The sequence below is a fragment of the Sorex araneus genome, chromosome 3 (genome assembly GCF_027595985.1).
Source record: "Sorex araneus isolate mSorAra2 chromosome 3, mSorAra2.pri, whole genome shotgun sequence".
Taxonomy (NCBI): domain Eukaryota; kingdom Metazoa; phylum Chordata; class Mammalia; order Eulipotyphla; family Soricidae; genus Sorex; species Sorex araneus.
Window position 1 is genome coordinate 164266958 of NC_073304.1, and position 21332 is coordinate 164288289.

Here is a 21332-nt window from a genome sequence, read left to right on the forward strand (position 1 = left end):
ATCAGATTCTTATAAAGGTAAAGAATTCCATGTTGTAGGATTAGAGATGAAGTAACAATGACAGCAGCTAATATACTCTCATTTTGGCTTGTTTCTGGGTCACATCCAGTGGTGCTTGAGGGGGCTATATGGGATGCCAGGGATGGAACCTGTGTTAGCTGCATGTAAGGCAAACACTCTCCTGCTGCGACTATCTTTCTGGCTCTTACTATTTCAAACTGTGATTTTATTAGTCATTGTTACTTTAATATACAAGTTATACATTTAAAAAAAGATTTTGAGTCATGACTAAAGTAGCACACTTACAACTGGATAGTATGGATGCGCTCTTCATGATTCACTTCATCCATTATGGAAAGCCAATGATCAAACAGGTTTGATGAAAATATACTACCTGGAATACTCCGCAGAAAATCCTTATATAGAAGAAAATAAAATATTTTAAGTCACTTATAAGGCTCCTATGTATGGGACAAAGAAGAAAACCTACTGATGGGAAGATTCATTAAATTTCTTTCTCCCTTCTCTGGGAAACAGAATACTAGGTTAACTCTCTACTAACATTTACTCTTACAAACACATGCTTTAGTTTTGATTTGATTCTCTTCTGACCCAAAACTAGAGGAGTAACTAAAGACTGAACTTTATTGAAACTTCCACTTTCTTTTGTGTACATGTAGCAATTTAAGCATACAGCACCCTCCCCCCCCCAAACACACACATTTTAGACCACTAGTTCAGAGAAATAGATGCATGAAGATGGTCTTTCTGAGGTTAGGGATGTGGTAAGCAGCCATCTAGTCATTGTACGCATATTGACTCAGATGGGACAGGCACTGGCTGAGGTGTGAAGGCTAGTCTGGTGAAGAACACAAACTCCCTGCTACTTTCCATTCTTGGCAGAGACACTCCAATTTCTCCCAGTGTTCTCTACATAAGTTCTCTGATAGGTTTGGGGAAGAAATCATTCGAGGCTCTATATATGGGGTTGATGGAAGCAGAGTATGACATCAGCAAAAAGATATCCCGAAACAGTATTCATAAAGTTGAACTTGCAAAGTTTGATCTCCATTCCAGGTCTCCAGCACTGCCTGGGAAGTAGGCTGCCTTTTTGTAAGTTCATACAAGAGAAAGATAGATGAGACTCTAAACTTAGCAACTTCAACTCTTGCTGAGAAACTAAATTGTTGATTTTACTTACTACATACCTTAGCATAGGTAAGTCACAACTCATTATTTAGATGCCATGTTTTAATAGTTAATGTTTGAGCTGGGGTGCCTGTTAGTTTATTGAGCAGCCCCCAAAGCAAGGATGGACTATTTTGAAAGTAAATAATAGTTTATTTATTTACTCCTCCTCCCAGACAGAGTAGAGGTCATTATGGATCTGCTGCAATTTGTCATATGGTCAAATATATATGGAGATATGGGAAGATCAGATAACTGTAGCTGATATTTTATTTATGGCCATTAAAAAACCCCTTGTGGTTAGGAGGACAATGGTTGGAACTCACCACAAGTGTGTGTGGGGTGGAGGCTAGGTAAGATAGAGAAGTGACTGCTTTAACAATAATAACTGGGAATGATCATGATGGACAAGATCTGAGGGTTAAAAGTAGGTAAGCAATATTATTCATAACTTTTCAGTATCAATATTGCAATACACAATGCCCAAAAGGAGGGAGAGAGTGGAAGGGAAGAAGGGAGGGAGGGAGGGAGGGAGGCAGGGAGGGAGGAGAGGGAGAGAGGGGAGAGAGAGAGAGAAAGAGAGAGAGAGAGAGAGAAGTGGCTCTCAAAAAGTCAGGCAAAGGATGGGCGGTGATAGGCGGGAACCTGGGGACTCTGGTGCTAGGAAATGTACACTGGTGGAGAGATGGGTGTTGGAATACTGTATGACTGAAATTCAATCATGAATGGCTCTGTAATGCTCTAAAATTTTTTTAAAACACATAAAATTTAAAAAAATAAAATGGAAGCTAGAATGTATTTATGACTGTTTAAAAAAACCCTCTTGTCATGTTACCAAATAACAAACTAGTTTAATAAGTAGGAACATGACTGACTCAATCTTTTTTTCTGTTCTATTCTAACTTCTGATAGAAATGTACCTTGGTACTATCATTCAAACATGTTATCAAGAAAGAGTTATTTTTACGTGCAGTCAAGCTATTGCATTTTCCTAATTCCAAACTGATTTTGTTTCTAAACATACTTTATAAGTCAGATCTTGAAGAGGTAAAATTTGTTCTAAGAGGCAGAGTGATCATAGTTCTCACTTAAAATCTCAGTTGAAAAAAGTATTGACAATATTATCTTGAAAGAAAAAAAACCTACTCCATCTTAAATCTACATTTGAACAATACCTTGTAATTTCTCAAAGAGTTTTCCATAGCTGGAAAAACCAATTATGAAACGAGACCCCTATCTCAGGCACTGGACTGAAAGGACCCTCACTTCCTATCCCCGAGTTCCTAACTAACTCAAGGTGAATACTGATAAGATGATTCCAATGAGTTTTTCCCCAAAGCTCTGAGAGATTCGAGTATGTCAAGCAGTTTTCTTTGCACTACAGCTTGAGAGAGCTATGCCAGTGTTGTTAAATTAAAATAAAGCTTAAAGTATGATGTTTCTGGTAACTGCTTGCAAACAGATAGCTGGGACCCACTTGGACAGACTTTCCATGACACTGATAGTTGTTCACCTTATTTTTGCACAAGTCACTTGAAATTTAACTCTTCTAGAGTTTTGTTTTGTGTAACCTTAGGAATTAGTAAAAAAAAATTTTAAATAAATTTTGAACCTTGTGAACAACAATAAAATTATATTTCAAGACATGTGGTTTAAATTCTTTAAAGATGAGAGAAAACTTGACATCTCAAAACAGAAAAGAAGTTTCCTTTCCAGTGTTAGAGCTGGGTCAGCACACATGTATACCTTGGCTTCTATTTAGGATTGACATGTCATCAGAAACTCTGGCCAAACCAGATGATAGGACCTAGCTCCATTCTCTAGTTCTTTCTCGAGTTGCTTCATTGCAAACATCTACTGCAGAGTTGTCAAGGAGCAGAGCCAGCCCACTTCCCTATTCATAAATTGCACTCGGTAGGGTTGGCACAGTGTGCCATTTCACCATACTTCTTTTTTTAAAAAATTTTTTTAATTAGAGAATCACTGTGATGTACAGTTACAAACTTATGAACATTTGTGTTTGCATTTCAGTCATACAGTGATCGTTTACCCATCCCTCCACCAGCGCCCATTCACCTCCACCAATGATCCCAGTATCCCTCTTACCACCCCCACCTCATCCCCCACCACCCCACCCTGTCTAGTTGCATATATTTATTCCAGGACCTTTCTCTCTCCTGGCTCTGGTGCATTCCAATCCTGCTGAGAAGTGGGAACTGAAAGCAAGTCTGCAGAAGCTCTGTGAGTTCAAATCTAAAAGTTCAAAACTCTGCTAAAAGATGGCTCTGACTCTGCATTTTTAATCTCTAGCTCAACTGTGGATAAAACTCTGATATCCTAAGTTTAAGGGTGAGGAACCCCAACAAGGCTGATGGTGGGAGGACTTTATGAAAGGCAGCCCAGATTCTGTTGTTCTTCCTACTCCACCTTCACTTCCAAGGGATGGTAGTGGACTGGAGAGAGGATGCCTTGCATGGAGGAGGCCCAGTTTCAATCACTGGCACCACATGATTGTGCTCCTGGGAAGGCATTAGTGGGCTGCAGCAGGAACCGTGAAGGTTCAAAGGAGTGGACTTTTCAGTGGCTTCCCAACCCTACCCCATCCCGCCGCCCAAGCAATATCTCTTCCTTAGGCAAATGCTTACTGTGGCAAACTTTTGTTTTCAAGTTTAGTGAGCTCACTTTAGAAAATCTTGCCTGTATTAGGAAGGTAGGTAGAATGAGAGAAGAAAGTTCTTATAATCAGCACGTTTGCTTTGATAATCATGCTATGCAGACTTCTGTTATATGTTTTGGGGCTGTGTGCAAGGCAAATATTTTACGTGCTGTGTTCTCTCTTAGACTTAATGGTGGCTTTTAAAAAACTCAATGCTGACCTGATAAAGTATGTTTTATTTATTTTTTTGTTTGTTTTGTATTTGTCTTTGGGCCACATGCAGCCTTGCTCAGGGCTTACACTTGCCAGGTGTTGTGGGACAATAGAAGGTGCCTGGAATTGAATCCTGCTAGGCTGTGTGTAAGGCAAGTGCCCTAACAGTTGTATTATCGCTCTGACTCCTGATTGTTTCCTAAGCACACTTCAGGTTTGAAATTTCTTAGGAGACTATTATGTGTGGAAAACCCATTGTCTTTCTCCCGAGCTACACAGTACAGAGTGGATTAAGGGAGAACCTTTCCTACCTTAAAAACGGAGGCTACCACAAAAAGTGGCTCACAATCAATCTGTACATCAGCGCCGGCATTTAATTTTTCTTTTAATTCCCTACAGGCCTTCACATTTGCGGATTGACGAAATATGCCTTTTGTCAAGGGCCCCCTCTCATAAAGGAGCCATAGCATGTTCTGTAGGGAGGAAAAGCAGAATGGTGCTTCATATCGGGGCATCACTAGAGAACTGCCAGGAGGACAAAAGCCAATTTTTTTCCCTGGTATTTCATCATTCTATTTATTCATGCTATTGTAGTCAACATCCCATCAAGGCATTTTACTTCAGACATTTGTTTTCAAGGTCATCTTTTTTATTCAGCAAACCAATAGTCATTTGAAAGCCAAATTTCTCTGCTAACCTCTCTCTTCCTCAGTATTTTCCTGTTACTTTCTAACACAGATTTCCCAATTCACTTCCTTGACCCCAAATATGAAAATATTTCTGCCAAATTTCTCCACTTGCCTTTCTTTTTTTCTGTTTCATATTTCATTCCACTTGTGTGTTTGCTACCTTCTGCAAAAATCTCAACACTTTCCTCTGGTGGAAGTTTTCTCTACTTCATTCCCTTGGAATACCTTTTGTACTTCTCTTTCTAGCTCTGTCCTGTGCTAGAAGGAAGAGACAAGCAACCAGGGGACTCTGAAACCTGGTTATGCCAATACCTGATACTGGACCCCCGGCATTGTAACATAAAGTAGGAGGAGAACTACTCCCTAAATCTGTGGTGAAAGAAAAAGTGGTCTGATTAGTGTCTCATGGGATGCAGTGGCACATACCATATTCATCTAGGGAGGAAACTCAAGAAATGGTGCCTATCTTCTGAGCCACTCCATTGATGAATGGTAACCAAATATGCCAAGAATCAAAATACTGATAAAACCCATGGAGGAGTCTTCTCTAAACTAGTCTCTGCTGCTAAATTGAAACTGGCTTTCAGGATAGTTTTTGAGTTCAAGGAAGAGGGTGAGGGAAAATTGTGGATTCTCTGTTTAGAAGGCAAATTCTAATAGGTCTGAGCTGGCTTATGTGATGTTTTCCTAAAACCAGTAGACTAGATAATCTCAACCTTTCTAGAATTCTGCTAGATCTCAGTTTGGTTTTGTATCCTTTAAGTTACTAATTATATTCTCAGGCATGTAGGTATCTATAGTCCTTCCATTTGGGAAGAGATTTCCCTCAAAGTTCTCTTTTGCCAGCCTTCCCCTTCTTGTTGGTGTTATAGGACAAAACAGGACTCACCATGATTGGTGTTGGTAAATTGTCATTTTCGCATATGATTGGCAAAGAGATGCCAAACAGTTTTCCTGTCACAGGAGATGTTGGTAAGGCAGAATCTAATCCATTGTCCATCTGTGTGTTAGGGCTTTTCCAAAATGCCCAGTTTATAACAGATCTTCGTCGCAGAAAATTTCTGTGTCCTGGATTTAGGGAGAAGATCAGTAGAAAAGGTAACTGAATTGACCACTTCATTTATGCTTCCCATTCCATGTGATGTTCAAAGAGAAAAAAAACGCTTCCATAAAAGTCTTTTCTTGCTGATATTTTCATCACTGAAACTAAATTTTGGGCTACTTCCCTATTTTTGAGACATCAGCAAACCCTAGAGTTTTGGCACTGTGTTTCTTAAAGTCAAGGAAAGGCTTCCTGAGGTAACAGAAACAGTTGAATGCATCAAAAAGGAGATGCAAACATGCAGAAGAAGAACTATGTCCCACATGTCATGACGTAACAAATTAAGTCACTTCTAGTTGACCCCTGAAGGTCAAGCAGAGGGGGGATGTGAACCTAGAACTGTGTTTTTTTACTTTTGAAACTCAAGGCCTCTGATCAAAAAAGAGTCACTTTAAAATACAGGTGATTACAATCCAGTTAAAATTTAACTTCTGGTGTACCACCCCATTCAAAATTTTAGAATTCTTGGAGCAACATCTCAAACTCAGCATCACTGAGAAATCAGGAGGAGCACACCATATTGGATGGGATGGAAAGTACAAGGCAACCAATCTCGATGAACAGGATATCAAGACATAAGGCTTAACCTGTAACAACATGTTCCTAATCTCTTATACATGGGTTAAGGGCTCCATGGTGAGATACAACAATCTTCACACACTTTCTTATAAGTGAATATCTTTTGACTATTTGTAGCAAATTATTTATAACAAGTAATATAAAATACATGATTCAGGGTCTGATATAGGGGTAGGCTTGGGAGATGGTTGAAAAAATTGGAAATAATGGTGGTGGGAAGGTACAATGGTGGTGGGATTGGTGTTAGAATATTGAATGTAACAAATCATCATAAACAATTTTATTTAAAAATGTTAAAAAAATAAAATACAACTTTCCCTTCTTAAGTCACTAAAAATTTTTAAGTAATCAGTCTTTCATTTTTCCAAATTAAACCTTTATTCAGTCTGCCTAGTTCATTATAAATATTAAAATAAATATTTCCTATCTGTCTTTCTGCCAGATACTAAATCAAACTTTGTCTTGACTTTTAAAACTGTGACTGATGTGATTGAAAGTTTTCACAAAGTCTTAACTACTTCCTTGAAGTGGGTAAAGGAGTATTGTTTGTGGTAACTTACACAAACAATTTGTGAGACAAGATTTAAGTTGGAAAAATAGCAAATGAAATACGATGGTCTCACAAGAGTTCCTAAAATATTCCATAATATGCATATCTGTCTGTCTATATGCATGCATCATCTGGCCTGTTATGTTCAAGTTTCCTGGAAAGCACTGTCCCTGCAAATTTCTTAGAGGATGGAGAGTTAGTACAGCAGGTAAGGCATTTGCCTTGAACACACATGGTCAACCCAGATTCAATCCCTGAGCAGAGTCAGGAGTGACTAAAAAAAAAATAGGAAAAAGGGATGAGGGTGTATGTGGTAGATGTATAAGATAGTTATTGCTGGGTCTCTCAGTGGGTTCAAATTGACAAAAGACAACGATAGAAATTCAGCATGAACTTTTCGCTATCTCAATGGTTATTTAGTTTGTATTGCAAATACAGACACTTGGTTTCTGTTCACAACAGAAAAAAAACAGAAAAATCTCATTTTCAGATTAAAGACTTAAAAGCTCGTACTTGAGACCACCTTAATTTAATATCACTGTATCGTTTAGAGTTTTTTTTTAATTTATGGAAAAAGCAGGAGATGGCTAGGCTTCAAGGGAATGCAGGTTAGATGAATGGGCCAAAAGGAGAGTTCTATGCAAATCATCTGAACCAGGATGCGGGTAGGGAATGAGTCTCCTGGGGCCCTCACAAACTGCCTCTTTTGAATATGGGACTATTTAGAGACACACACAGTGCAATGTTTGACAGTATCAAGAAGGCACTGAACACCTGCATCACTGTCTGGAGCCTCCAACTCTGTAATGTGCCTACAGTTCAAGAGCAAAGAATAATACAGAAAGACACAGACATACTGTAATAACCACCTCCTAAAACTACCTATGCGTTAGGCTATGTCAACAGCAACCTCACCAGACTGCAGGTTTGATCTTGGTACTGTTTTCAGGAACAAAACCTTTTGCTTCAAAACACAACAGCCCTGCACAGAGGAGCAGTTACCCACCATTCATGGTCAAACCAGGAGTCCTGCGGGTGGGTTTCAAAATAAACTGGCATCTCGATCCTGGAGGCAGGTGTTCTGTTGTTAAGAGTTGCTGCTGGATGAAATTTATGTCCTTAGTCTTCGGTACCATGATGCCAAGGTTGCTTCTGACATGGCTCATTTTGATGCTATAAGGGAACTCGTGACCTACACAGAGAAAAACCTGAATGGAGACATCAGGCTGACTGGTAGTGGTGCTGGTGCTGCACTCTGCAACAGGCTAGGATCTATTCTCGGCCCTCTGTCTACTCATCCCTACGTCCACTCACAGAAGGACTCCACCAAAGCAGTTTTAAGTGGTGAAGGGGAAAAAGGGCAAAGAAAAAGACAATGTTGTTTAGAATACACATTTCCTGTGTTGGCATAGAAATGAATAGTGTTTAAAGGCAGTCTGGTTTTTTGAAGTTAAGCAGAAGATATCGACTCTTCAGCAAATTCTTGTGGTCACTCCATCACTAATCTATGATTTAGTATAACTTAACCTACTTACCATGTGGCATCATGAGGGTCAAACTAGCAAACCTTAATGGGTAGTCTAATTTTATAAGGAAAAATAATTCAAGAACTGCATATGAAAGGTAAGCATGTAGAGAAGAAAAATAAATAATACATACTGCTTAAATATTTTTTTTAAAGTTTGGCAAACTAGTTCTGTTTTTGCTTGTTGAAGAGGAAAATCCACACTTATCTTCCCAACTATACTATTAGGTGCTTGAGAGTACCTAATAGTATACTACAACTCTGGAAATGCTTAATATTTAGTATTCATGCTTAATATTTAGTAGTTAAGCTTTCAGACCAAATATGAGCTCTCTGGAGTTATAAAAACATACCCATTTATCTCAAATTTTCAGAAACTTACCTACTAGAAGATACGGTGATGCCAGTTTTCCAGTATGAATCCACAACTGATAATCCCTTTCAGTGCCCTTGGAGAAAAAAGAAAATTCCTATTTTATAAATGAATAAAGGTATTCCTATGCTTCTTCCCACAGAGGACAAGGTAATAATGCCAGTGGGAGTGGGGGTTAAAGTTTTTGCCTTTGTAAAGCCAACAGCACTGATTCCTACAATCTTTCTGCAGTCCTTCAGCAAGGACCCAAGAATTGTGCCATTTTCACCTTAGTGATGACTAAGAAGGCATGAACTGCAATATCATCAGGACCTCACTGCTGCTGGTAGCAGACAAAAAACCATGACATCACATATATTTTTCAAGAAAGAAATGCCTTGGTTTTCTAAAGAGCTCATTTGTAGTTCCCTCACTCGTCTGTCTCTCTCTAGTTGTGTCTGAGAATATTGGATTTAAACTCCCAACAATCCCCTGCAAACACAAGCAGTTATCCAAAGAGCCTCAAATACGCTATGTTTGTGCAGATAAAGAAATATTTTAGATACTGATTACTAGCCTCAGATGCTTCTTGGCAGATGGAGAATGATCAAGAATCTCTGAGGAAAAAGGAATCTGGCACAATGTCTACATTTGTTTCATTTTAGGCAAGTCCACTTGTGAGGACAGAAAGGACAAAACTTCTATCTAGAGAATAGGTCCAGTCATGATAAAAAAAGAAATTGTTCACTAGCAGAACTATAATACAACAATATTCAAGCTTTGAAATGAAAGGTATAAAATTAGGCCAACTTTGCTGTATCCTCTGAGAGGATAAAACAAACAATGTCTTAAGTGACATTTGAACAGATGGGTAGTATTGAATATCCTTACCTTTCCCTTTTGATTAGAAGATCACCTTTAATAGAAGATATTGGTCATGGAGAATTCCATCTTTCCCACCTCCCAATTTATAATTTCCTCTTCTATCCTATCACCATCCCAACAGCACTGTAGCACTGTCATCCCGCTGTTCATAGATTTGCTCGAGCGGGTACCAGTAACATCTCCATTGTGAGACTTGTTGTTACTCTTTTCCTATCCTATCACCAGGACTGGAGCGATAGCACAGCAGGTAGGGCATTTGCCTTGCATGCAGCCAACCCCTCTGTCCCTCTCGGAGAGCCAGGCAAGCTACTGAGAGTATCTCACCCGCACGGCAGAGCCTGGCAAGCTACCCATGGCATATTGAATATGCCAAACACAGTAACAACAGGTCTCACGATGGAGATGTTACTGGTGCCTGCTCGAGCAAATGGATGAGCAATGGGATGACAGTGATACAGTGATCCTATCACCAAAAACTGTTACTGCAAATAGGAAGAACGCTAATAAACCCCTTTTTTTATGTAGTGTTTGAAACCAAGAATCCGTAAGAAGAGTAGAACCAAATAACCCAAATTTCAAATGATTTTTATAGCAATATTCATCAATCTTCTAAATTATATTCAGTAGAATATTTATAACTTCGATGATTGATAACTAGGCAAATTAAAAGCAAAAATAAGAACATGAGGAAAGATGAATCTTTCTTGTTTCCTCTTAATTCACTTTCTTCCAACATTTAATTATTGTCTAAAATTCAAGGGCCCAGAGAGATAGTACATTGGTTTAGATGCTTTGCCTAGATGCTGTACAAAGTCGAATTAAGGACATATTAATATATTTTATACCAATTAAATATGTTAATATTCAATGTAATAAGTTAAATTTACTATTACAAATTTTGTTTGTCCCCTCATTCTTCATTTGCTCTACAAGAAAACTTAAGATGAAGGTCTATCTTAACATGTAACAACACTGTTTGAGCACTTAGAAAGATTCTCACTCAAGAAGTAGTGGCGTACCAGTGCTCTCTTTTATTTGCATCCTTCTGAAAGTCACTGCCTCTAACATAAGCATCAACTCTGTGGTGGCATTTCTATACTAGTAGGTCAGAGACGAGAATTTCCCAGCTCTTTCTTGTTACCCATCCTCAAACATTCATTCCAATCTTTTCCAGTAATAGATAAAAACAACCCCAAGAAACAAAAACAAAAAACACAGCATATGAATGCTCCTTAAATCCACCACATAAAGCTTTCTTTTGCATTTAGTAATTCATTGTAGGATAACATTGGGTTTGTCCTTTTAGCCTTGCTGCAGGGAACTTAGTTTACTTTAAAGCAATGTCCTTTCTGTATGGACATAATATTATGCTTTGTAACTTGGGAGCTGATTGACTCCAATAATATTTGCTCCTGGGCATCTGCTTTCTCAACTCAGTTGCCCTTAGTTCCTAGTACCCCAAAAGCAGAGTCCCAAGGACCCAGGGCAAGCTCTGAGCTACCCTGGCATCAAAATGGGCCAGGCCAAAGTGCCACAATACTCAACTATAAGTTGAGAGCATGGTCATAGACAAATGCTGTCATGATCCAAAAGTAATGACGAGACTAGAACCCTGCTGGGGTTAGGAAGACTAACCTGACCTGAGGACTATGATCTGGAATATGTAGTGAGATGTCCTCAGGAAGAACCAAACTTTAAGTCTGATATATTTCTTACTGTGCTCATACAAAATGACATTGCTAGAAATATTAGAAGGAGATTTACTACAAATACTTAAGTGGATTACTAGCTGAGGAAAGAAGAAAGCAACACACCCTGGATGGAATCCCGCTCTTAGGTGGATCTCCTAGTAATCTGCAGTAATCTCCTTAGATGAGATTTTCTTAATCTCCTGGAGGAGTGGTCTTATCCCTCTTTGTTGATTAGTTTATGTTCAACCCATCTTTGTGTCACTACCCTATGTGATTGCTATATAAACTAAGACTGTAAGAGAAGAGGGAGAAGACACAGAAGCAGAGCACAAAGCAAAAGAGAATCAGGGAGTCATTGGAGCCAGAAGCAGGGGAAAGAAAAAGCACAAAGCAAGTGAGAGACAGAATCAGAGTCAGTGTCAGAAGTAGAGTGAAAATCAAAATCAGGTCAGAGTCAGAAGTGAGAGTGAGTGGGGCTCCAGAGACTGAAGCAGAAGAGCTTTGGAGAGAGAGACTGGAAGAAGAGAGATCGGAAGAAACCAAAGGAGAGATGACAGAGACAGAGAGAGGTCAGAAGAGATCAGAGGAGAGACTACAGAGAGTCAGAGACAGAGATAGACAGAAGAGAGTACAGCTGCACACAGAGAAGCAGAGCACAAAGGAGGAGCCATCCCGATCCAGTCCATACACAGTGTCTCAAGAGCACTGAATGTGAGTAGAGAGAGAGAGAGAGAGAGAGAGAGAGAGAGAGAGGCCTCAAGAGCCCTCGAAAACATCACATCACCCTTTCCATGTACATGTTTGTGTTTTTTACAATTCATGATAGGCATCAGCCATTTCACCCTCTGCAGCCAGTGACTACAGTAGCTATCTGGTCCTTAAAATTGTACCACACAGCAAATCCAGAACACATCACCTTGTTTGAGTAGGTGAGTGAGAACAACCAGAGGAGGAGATGATGGGGAAAGAATTCAGCATCTATTGAACAAGTGGCAAGGGAGAAAGGAGGTTGAAACTAGACCAAAAACCTAACCTGTACCAATCCACCTAACTGTACATGTTTATAGCATATACAATATCAATATATTATCACCAAAATATATTATCACTAAAAGTTAGCCTAATCTCTTTTTGATTCACACATACTCCAAAATGAGAGAATAATAAACAACATTAAGCCAATATTAAAACCTTCGTATCCCTTTTTATTTTGAGGGATAATACTTGCATCTTTAGTAATTCTTCTTAAAGGGATGATATTTACAAGAATCTAAGGTGTCAAAGTTTGTTTTTAATTCAGAGTATCTAGCAGAGTAACTTACTGTTAATCCTAACTCCGAGAGGGAGGTATTGATGACTTCGATTACGGTCTCAGAGTTCTTAACATTCAAAGTTTTGAACTGGAAAAAAAAAGAAATAGAAGTATAAGAACTTTGTCACAGATGAACAAATCATTGCCAAGTGATTATTCAAAGGCATATCTTGACTTCAATTGCTGGTAAAACACATAGACAGAGAACAAATTTTTCTACAGATTATTTTCTGCCCATTGTATATGATGCATTATAATATAATAAAAATTTCTCTTAAAATAAGTGGCTATCCCAATAAGTCTTTAAGAAGCAGAATAAGTATTATTTTCATAGGAAGTATTTGGATCACACCCTCCGCACACCACAGGGAGGTTGGTCCTCAGCATCATTTCTCTATTTGTATTTTCATAATGCAGTGTGTAATTTTAAAAGATGAACTGTATCCTGAGTATTGTTCCCACAGGGTGAGATTTTGTTTCTATACATGGTAGAAATTCAGCTTAGGTAAGAGCAAAATAACAACTGGCTACAAAGAGCTTCAAGTTAGAACTTTTAAAACGCACTGTATTTTTTAAAGCACTTTCTACATATCTGGCACTGTTGGCTACTGAGAATTTCATTGTAGAATTTATGGGGGGGGGCATCTTAAAATCCCAGGTCTAGCAAATAAGAAAAAAATTTTAGAGAGTTAAGATTCTATTCCAAACTATGTCACTGAGCACAGACAAATAGTTCTGTGATAAACTGTACTGAGAAATTAGAAGATTGGGATATTTATAGATGATTCAATTATAAAACATTGACTTTGACAATGATATATCATAAAAATATATACTATGTAATAAAGGGGTTTTTGACTTTGAAAAAACATTTTTTTAATAGGAGCCACACCTGGCAGGGCTTGCGTGGCCATAAGGTGCTGGGAATCAAATGCTGGGCCTTCTACATGCTCAGTTTTTACAGATAATTGTCAGATAAATGAGCAATTAGGACCTTATCCCTGATGGCATAAATAAAGCAACCAGACAGCATAAATGGAAACAAAATATAAGAGCAAAAAGAATAAAAGAATAAAGGCCAAGTGAAATCTACTCATGATTCTTAATTTTCCCATCACTTACTATAAATTTTTCTCCATTAGCCAATTACTTGACATGATATATTATCTTTTGAGATTGCTGATTTCAAATTCTTATAACTCAAAGAATTATGCAACATTGTCTCAGTACCCAACAGAAGGCTAAAATTACCTAACCAGTGCTTGTTTTCCGAGAGTGGCAAAGTTGTTTCTATTTTGGGCCAAACTTGAGATTTAATTTCATGAGATGCTTCCACCTTTTTTACAGTCTGAAAACCTCTTCAAGGGAACCCTCATCAATTCTCCTAATGGGTTAACTGATCCCCTAATACTAGTAATCATTGGCAAAGTACCTGGTTTTCTTTCTTTTTATTTTTGCAGTGCGGGCAACTGGAAACCCAGAGGCTCACATATTCTGACTCCTTGGCCACATCCCCGCCCACTAGAATCTCTATGGTTTCTAATATAATATTTTTCTTAACACTAGACACATAGATTCAAATGATTAACTAGAGGCTGTCGATTTTTCCCGACATGCTTTTCCTGTAGATAAGACAAATGAATTTTTCACAGGGTACAGAGCTCTTTGGTCAGTAAGCTAAACAAAGAAGAAAATCTCTATTCTTTTCCATCCAGTAGAATCCAGTTGTCAGACTGAAAACCTACCGGCCAGGAGGAATCAAGCTCCTTTTGCATGCATTCCTGTTTTATGGGAATGACTTTTTCTGGAAGCACGAGTCCTTGAATGAAAACTCTCACCAAGAAACAACTCAGATGTGTGTCAGCTCTTCCATTCACTTCACCAGGCACGAATGATAGAGTCAACCGGACCACATTTCTTGTCTTACAAAGTAAGAGTGAGGCATAAGTCCTTCCTCAAGCACTCATTTTCCACACACTGAAAAGGGGAGATAGGCTTGGTGGGAGGGCACTGGCACATGGTGGAGGCTAGCTACAGTGTTAGAATGTTTTCTGTAAGAAACCCTGGCATCAGCAATGTTGTAAATCACGGTGCCTGAGATATAAAAATGGAAGTATTAAAAAAGTGCAAGAAATCTCCCTTCCCTAAAATGACTGAATGTAATAATGGAATGAAAATCTACAGAGAAATAAAATGTGCTTGCTTGGTGTTAGTTTCTGCTTGCTGCAGGAACTGTAATCTCTTGCCATAAAAATTTGAGTATTTCTCATAAGCAGTGCTGCCTAGTATTTCTCATAAGCAGTGCTGCCTAGTATTTCTCATAAGCAGTGCTGCCTGGAACTGCTGTTTATGCCTGAACATTGGCATAACCTTTGGGCTAACACTGTTTTACTCTATTTTCACACCAAACTATTGACTTGGAGATGTGTGAGGTATTCCGACCTTTATATCATGAAAATATTCATAATCTTTCATTATGCTTCCTGTTGATAACACCTGAACTCGTACTATATTTCAGTTCTCAAATTACCCATAATAACTAGGGATTAAAGACTAAAATTTTATTTGACCACTGTGATGTAGCAACATGCTAATCCCTTAAAAATGTCATCTCTCAGCCCATCTATTTATAAATAATGAATATACCAAGATTTTAAAAACTAAAAACAAACAAACAAAAACACCCCAAACCATAAAACCAACCAGTTCAGAAGTCTCTCTCTTAAGCACGGAAAAGTTAGAAAAAAATTGTGGAAATGGCCATATTCCAAGCTTCTGCAGCTGCTTTCCCAAGGATCCAGAGAAATGTTAATGCCAGAGGGAGGAAAAGGACATCTGACAAGCAATATTCTTTCCATGTGGAACTATGAAATGCTGTGCTTAGTTTACCAGGACTTTTGCTTCCTTCATTTGCTTTACAGTGTACATTTCCTATAGACAGTGACACACTTGTCCCCAGGAAGTTCATTTTCCCACAATGCTAATTCTAAGTGCCTAGCTTTCCATAGTGCATACACTGCCTGTCTCTCTTTTTATCCTCATGCAGAGACTTGGAATTTAATTTTCTAGCTTGTAAAACACTTACCTTTGCACAGTTGTCAATATTCTGCGTATAAACCTTCATTGAAACAACCTTCGGAAAATCTTTTTCCTTTTCAATGTTGACATATCTAATCAAATTCAACACTGAGTCAGTTTTATTCTAATAATTTATTATTAAATTAATCTATTGAACTAATATTTTCAATATACTTATTTGCTATTAAAAACTAATGAAAAGATTCAGCAAAGTCAGATTACATTATGATTACAGATTACATTACATTATTTGCAAGAAATCAAAAATTCTTAGGACATCAGGCATGCACGGGAACAAAACAAGACCAGGATATCTACTCATTCAAGTGAGGTCTGAGAAGCATAATCATGTTAAGGCAGTTCCAGATGATGGTTTATCCTTACTATCTCCCTACCTTCTTCAGGGGCCCAGAACCTGCCTGATAAGGACAGGTGAGCCATACACCACTTGACTAGACAAAACCAAAACAATGGCCTTTTAGTTCTCAAGTGGAGTCTAAATCTCAATTCTCTCAAGATAATTAGAAAGGGAGAGAGGGGAGAAGGAACAAGGAGCTATGGTTCTGATAAATAAAATGAATCATTTGAATCTGTCTGCTACAAGGTAAAGAGAATTATTTATTTTTTGAGGAACTCAGCAGAAAATTTTCCATATATAGAAACTTAACACAAGCTTTTACAAAAATGTTTTGCTCCAAGAGGAGGTTAGAGATATGGAAATTGATGGCAGAGAGTAGTGTTTATGTTTAAAATTATCTAACCAAACTTGTGTTCTCATTTCTAGAAAGTAAGAAATACATGGAACAGGAAAACATTATTTATGCTAAATAGTAGCAAACAGTCTCAACAGCTTATTTGACAACAAATGAAACATTTTTACAAAGGAAAGAAGAAAAATTTTGGACAAATATCTGTAGAAAACAGTTCAATTATTTAACTATCACTTAAAGATTAAAATGTCTACTGGAAAAATACCTTTGTAACAAGGTAAGCCAATTTTCCTTCTGCTCTGCAGAGCTGTAATCAAAGAAAATGGGGTAGAAAAATTAATCCAATATTGAATTTAAAAATAAAAAGAATTCAGATGAAACCATCAAATGCTTCTGTGAACCTCTACTTAGGATTATCAATGGAGATGTACTATGAACAGATTGATGCTCTTTCTGGGCTGTGTGCTATTGCCATCTTGGTGTCAGTCTGGAGAAGTTTCCAGTGAAAGCATCTCAGGAAAAATGTTCAGTGTAGTTCTGTTTGTACAGTCTTCTTGGGAGGATCCAAGTCAGGCCCACTTCCTGCTTTCACTGCTATTTGACAAGTGATCTTGTACCAGTGGGAAGCAGCTCTGAGAGTGGAGTAAGTATTTGGTTTGGCATTTTAAAATTTTGCCAACTTGATGATCATGGAAAATATCATATAATAACACTGAGCTTTAATCCCCCTAGCTGTCAAATTGGCCACTCAGCTCAGTGTTTGGTAGCATCAGGTGCCAAATCCAAAGTAGGGTTCACTGGACCTTCGAAAGATGAAAGCAGGTTGGAAAGACAGTTCAGAGGTTCATTGGTTGCATTAGCAAGGGCTTCATTTCTGTTTCCTGGCACCACATGTCATCTGTGAGCACTGCCTGCTGGGTCAGCCCTGGTGTCCCCCAGAACTCCTGGGCCTGAGCACTCGGTCAACTGGCCCCCTGGCTCACCTACTCCCGCCATCAAACCAAGAAGAAACTCAATTCATTGAGAGGCAAGTAAATGGGATCTGAAATCTGTTGTTAGAAAAAAAAATTATCCTACATATAAAAACCCTGTGATTTGATTACACTCAAAGGAGACATTCTTCATCAGAGTCATAACTAAAATCACTATTTTTTTTTCCTGAAGTCACTGTTACTTCCTTTGATTTTTGTTTTTTTTGGTGGGGAGTGAAGGGAATGGGACACCCAGCGATGTCAGGGAATTGGGTAGTGCCAGGGTCTGAATGTAGTCATATGTTGAAGTGTCTAAGGGAAACAAAGACCCCCTAGGAAAAGGTTCTCACAGGTATTTGGGGAGGCTAGTTCCTAGGTACCAAAGATTTATATGTGTATATTGTTTATCAGCAGATACCTGCACCCATGTGTGGCAAATATCCAGAGTAACTGGGAAGGAACAACTGGGCACAGGAGATAATGTCAGCCACAGACTGGATGTCAGAGACTTTTGATGTACTTTGAAGACATTACCAAGTTCTTTTTTTCTCTTTGCAGGACAGTGACTTTTTGGTCACACTCGAGAGTGGTTAGGGGGCCATAGGCAGTACTGTGATCCACTGGGATCGGCACATCCAAGGCAAGCACCTTAACCCCTGGAGTAGTTCTTCAGCCCCAATCACTAACTTCTCTACGATTCTACCCCCAAGAAAACAAGTGCCCTGGTAAAGAAGAAAATTAGAGATTTACCAGCCTGGAAAATTGAAGGTTCAAGGTCAATTTTAATCTGATCTACAAGAACAGGTTTTTCTTGTGTTACTGAATGTGTGGAATAAAGGTCTCACTAGGTATCTAAGTATTTCTGATGACTTTTGTAGATATATCATTTGATACATTTCCTATACCTCTCAAACAGTGCTCCCATTTTTACTATACTTCTCTATATAGCAAGCTGCAGTGCCTATTTTCCTTATAGGCCCAGGTCCTAGGTTTGTGAATCAAGAGTACAAGTGGTGAGAGCCATCAGAAATACCTTGAAAGCCTTTTCTAAAGATGAAGTATCTTTTATTTCTTTCCCAAGGCCAAGTCCACATTGATCATTTACTTTTTGCCAAGTTAGATTCAACTGAGAGGAAATTCCTCATACATTATGTCAGTTATTTTCCAAGTTTGTTAGTCATTATTTGTCTTTTCTGATTTATTTTTTATATTTGAACAAAATAATGCCATTGGTATGAGAGGCTGCTTCTTAAGCTGCCAGCCAGATTCACCCATCCCATGTCTGATGTTCTTCACCCTCTGGGATTTCACTGCAGGAAGAAAAATTTTATCTTTTTTTTTTTTTTTTGTCAAATAGGTCAGATGACAAAAATTTCTTGCAGTTTTAGAAAAACATTCTATCCGTTTTTGAAGGCTATTTTTGCTGGCTGTGGTATTACAGGGTGAAAGATTTTTCTTCCAATACTTTAGAGAGGGCATCCACTTTATTCTTATGGCCACAGATTCTGATGACAAGTGCATTGTGATGTGAATGAGTGTTTCTTTCCATGGAGTATGTTTTTTCTTGTCATCTTTGATCTAAAGCAGTGTGTCTAATACAGCCAAATGTTTTCTTCAGTCTCCTTTTAGTACTTCACAGAGTTACTGAAACTACTTGGATGAGTTCTACCAAAATTGGGAGGGTTTTAACCATTACGTTTTCAAATATTTATTGCCTCATTTCCCTTCTCTCATCTTTTTGGAGTTCTAGCCAGAAGTATATCTTTTGGCACTGTCCAACAAGAATCTGTTACTTAATTATTTTTCTATTATCAGGAAATTTGTATTGGTGTTATTTTTAAATTCAGCGGGTATTTCCTCTTTTATTTTCATTCTGCACTAAGGCTACACAGACAGGCTTTTTCTCTTTCAAATGGTAGAGTTTTTAAATCCACAGAATTCTGAACCATATTGCAAAGGGCCCAAGGAATAGGAGTCAAACCTCCAAAAAAGTAAGATAATGTCATTTTCAATCATGAAATTCTCATTTGGTTCTTTAAAAAATGTTTTCTACTTCTGCTGAGATTTCTAATCTTAACATTCATTTCATATGACTTTCACCAATGGACTTACTAGCAATAACAACTGCTGTCAACCTCTCTCACCTGTGGCAGACAGCAGTCTAGTTCTTTGGCTTTTGCTTCCAAGGGCTTTGACTGTACCTTGTTGTGAGGACTATGTAGAGTCCATGTCAAAACTTTTTTTGAGCACCCCTTTCCCTACTCTCCCTTGAAAGATTCCCCCCTCTCACTTCCCAGTGGCAGCAGTGAACCTCTCTGCATGATGGTTCTTCAGTCCAGATGAGACTGGGATTTTGTCCAGAGTAGCCCTTGAGCACCTTGGCTATAGCCCAAGATGCCCTACCTGAATAAAAATAGAGTATGCATATAACAAACACTCAAACAAATGCTAGAATGAGTTGGGGGTGTGCAACAGATCAAGTTCACAGGTTTGAATTTGGGTGTACTTATCAGGAGCCAAAAACCTCCTTCAGCACATTCAGGATAAAAGCAGCAAGACTTTCTATTCATCAATTCTCCAAGCCCATTTCAGCTTTGGAATGAGTTCTGTCAATCTAACTTGACCCCTGAAAGAAACTTGCTTCTGATTGTCACATCTCTCTAGTTTCCAAAGCAAAACATGATATTTGGTTTGGGTAAACCATTACTTTGTAGCATTAATTTCGTTCCTATTATGAAAATGATTTCTAGTCAATTGGGGAGTACAGTTATTCCAATCTAACTGACTACTTTGTATGATGCTTCAGCGAAGTTCTATCTCAGTCATTTGAAAAGATAAACTTGAAAGTTCCACATCCAAAACACAGGGGAAGCAGATAATAGTGGGGAAATGCCAGGTTTGTGACCACTTATGTCTTCTTTCAAGGTCACTGGTGAAGATAAATGACTCCAAGAGTTCCCCATATTCACCACTGATTTTACATTGTATGAACTCTTTAGGAGAATCAAAGGCATACAAGTTTTCTATGAGTGTGTCGAAAGAGTTGTTATAGGTATCATGCACAATCAGAATGAAGTACTTTATACAATAATGCTTTTCAAAGGGACCAGTATGGCAATAATAGCTGGTAAATGAGTATGCTGGACAAGAGCTGACCATTAAAAGTAGGTAACAGGATATATGTGATAACCTTTCAGTCAGTATCTGTATTGCAAGCCACAATGTCCAAAAGGAGGGAGGGAGGAAGAGGGAAAGAGAAAGAGAGGGACAAGGGAGAGAAAGAGAGGGAGGGAGAGAGAGAAGGTCTACCATAGAGGCAGGCTGGGGGTGGGGTGGGTGGGAAGTGATGAGAGGAAAACTGGGGACACTGGTGCTGGGAAATATACACTGGTGGAGGGATGGGTCTTGGAACACGGTATGACTGAAACCTAATCATGAACAATTTTGTAAGGGTCTATCTCATAGTGATTCAATTTAAAAATATCTTTTAAAAAATAACTTTAACTCTATGCTAGAAATGCTGTGAAAAATTGACTGTCCTAGTAGCTAAGCACATACACACAGGGAAAACTACAGTTCTTACCTAAATGTTGCCACGAAGTTTACTATGGGCCATCCTAACATGAATGATTTAACAGAATTACAGTTTCTCTCCTCAATTTCTTCGGTACATGCTGATATCCACAGATCAGATAATCTTACTTTATATTTAATTTTATAACTATTATTATACCTGAAAAGATAAAAGCAAACAGGACTTCCTGTTATGTGATTTCTTAAATTTGATGAGAGTTTCTGTACTTGTCATAAGAGCATAGTTTTTAGATGTCA

The 21332-nt window shown here is 38.3% G+C and overlaps 1 protein-coding gene across 3 annotated transcripts in view; it reads right to left on the reverse strand.

Moving 5' to 3' along the window:
• Positions 1–21332, reverse strand: part of ARHGAP20 (Rho GTPase activating protein 20) — a 65707-nt gene that overhangs the window by 9190 nt on the left and 35185 nt on the right. For 2 of the 3 annotated variants that reach the window (XM_055130253.1, XM_004605037.2), the window contains exons 4-12: positions 21085–21234; positions 16796–16837; positions 15828–15912; positions 12753–12830; positions 8885–8951; positions 7984–8169; positions 5636–5814; positions 4369–4530; positions 307–416 (exon numbers count right to left, since the gene is read on the reverse strand). In XM_055130253.1, coding sequence (XP_054986228.1) covers positions 307–416; positions 4369–4530; positions 5636–5814; positions 7984–8169; positions 8885–8951; positions 12753–12830; positions 15828–15912; positions 16796–16837; positions 21085–21234 — 1059 coding nt within the window. Of the gene's footprint in view, positions 1–306; positions 417–4368; positions 4531–5635; positions 5815–7983; positions 8170–8884; positions 8952–12752; positions 12831–14487; positions 14884–15827; positions 15913–16795; positions 16838–21084; positions 21235–21332 lie in introns of those variants that run through there. The other variant, XM_055130254.1, reaches the window with a different exon arrangement.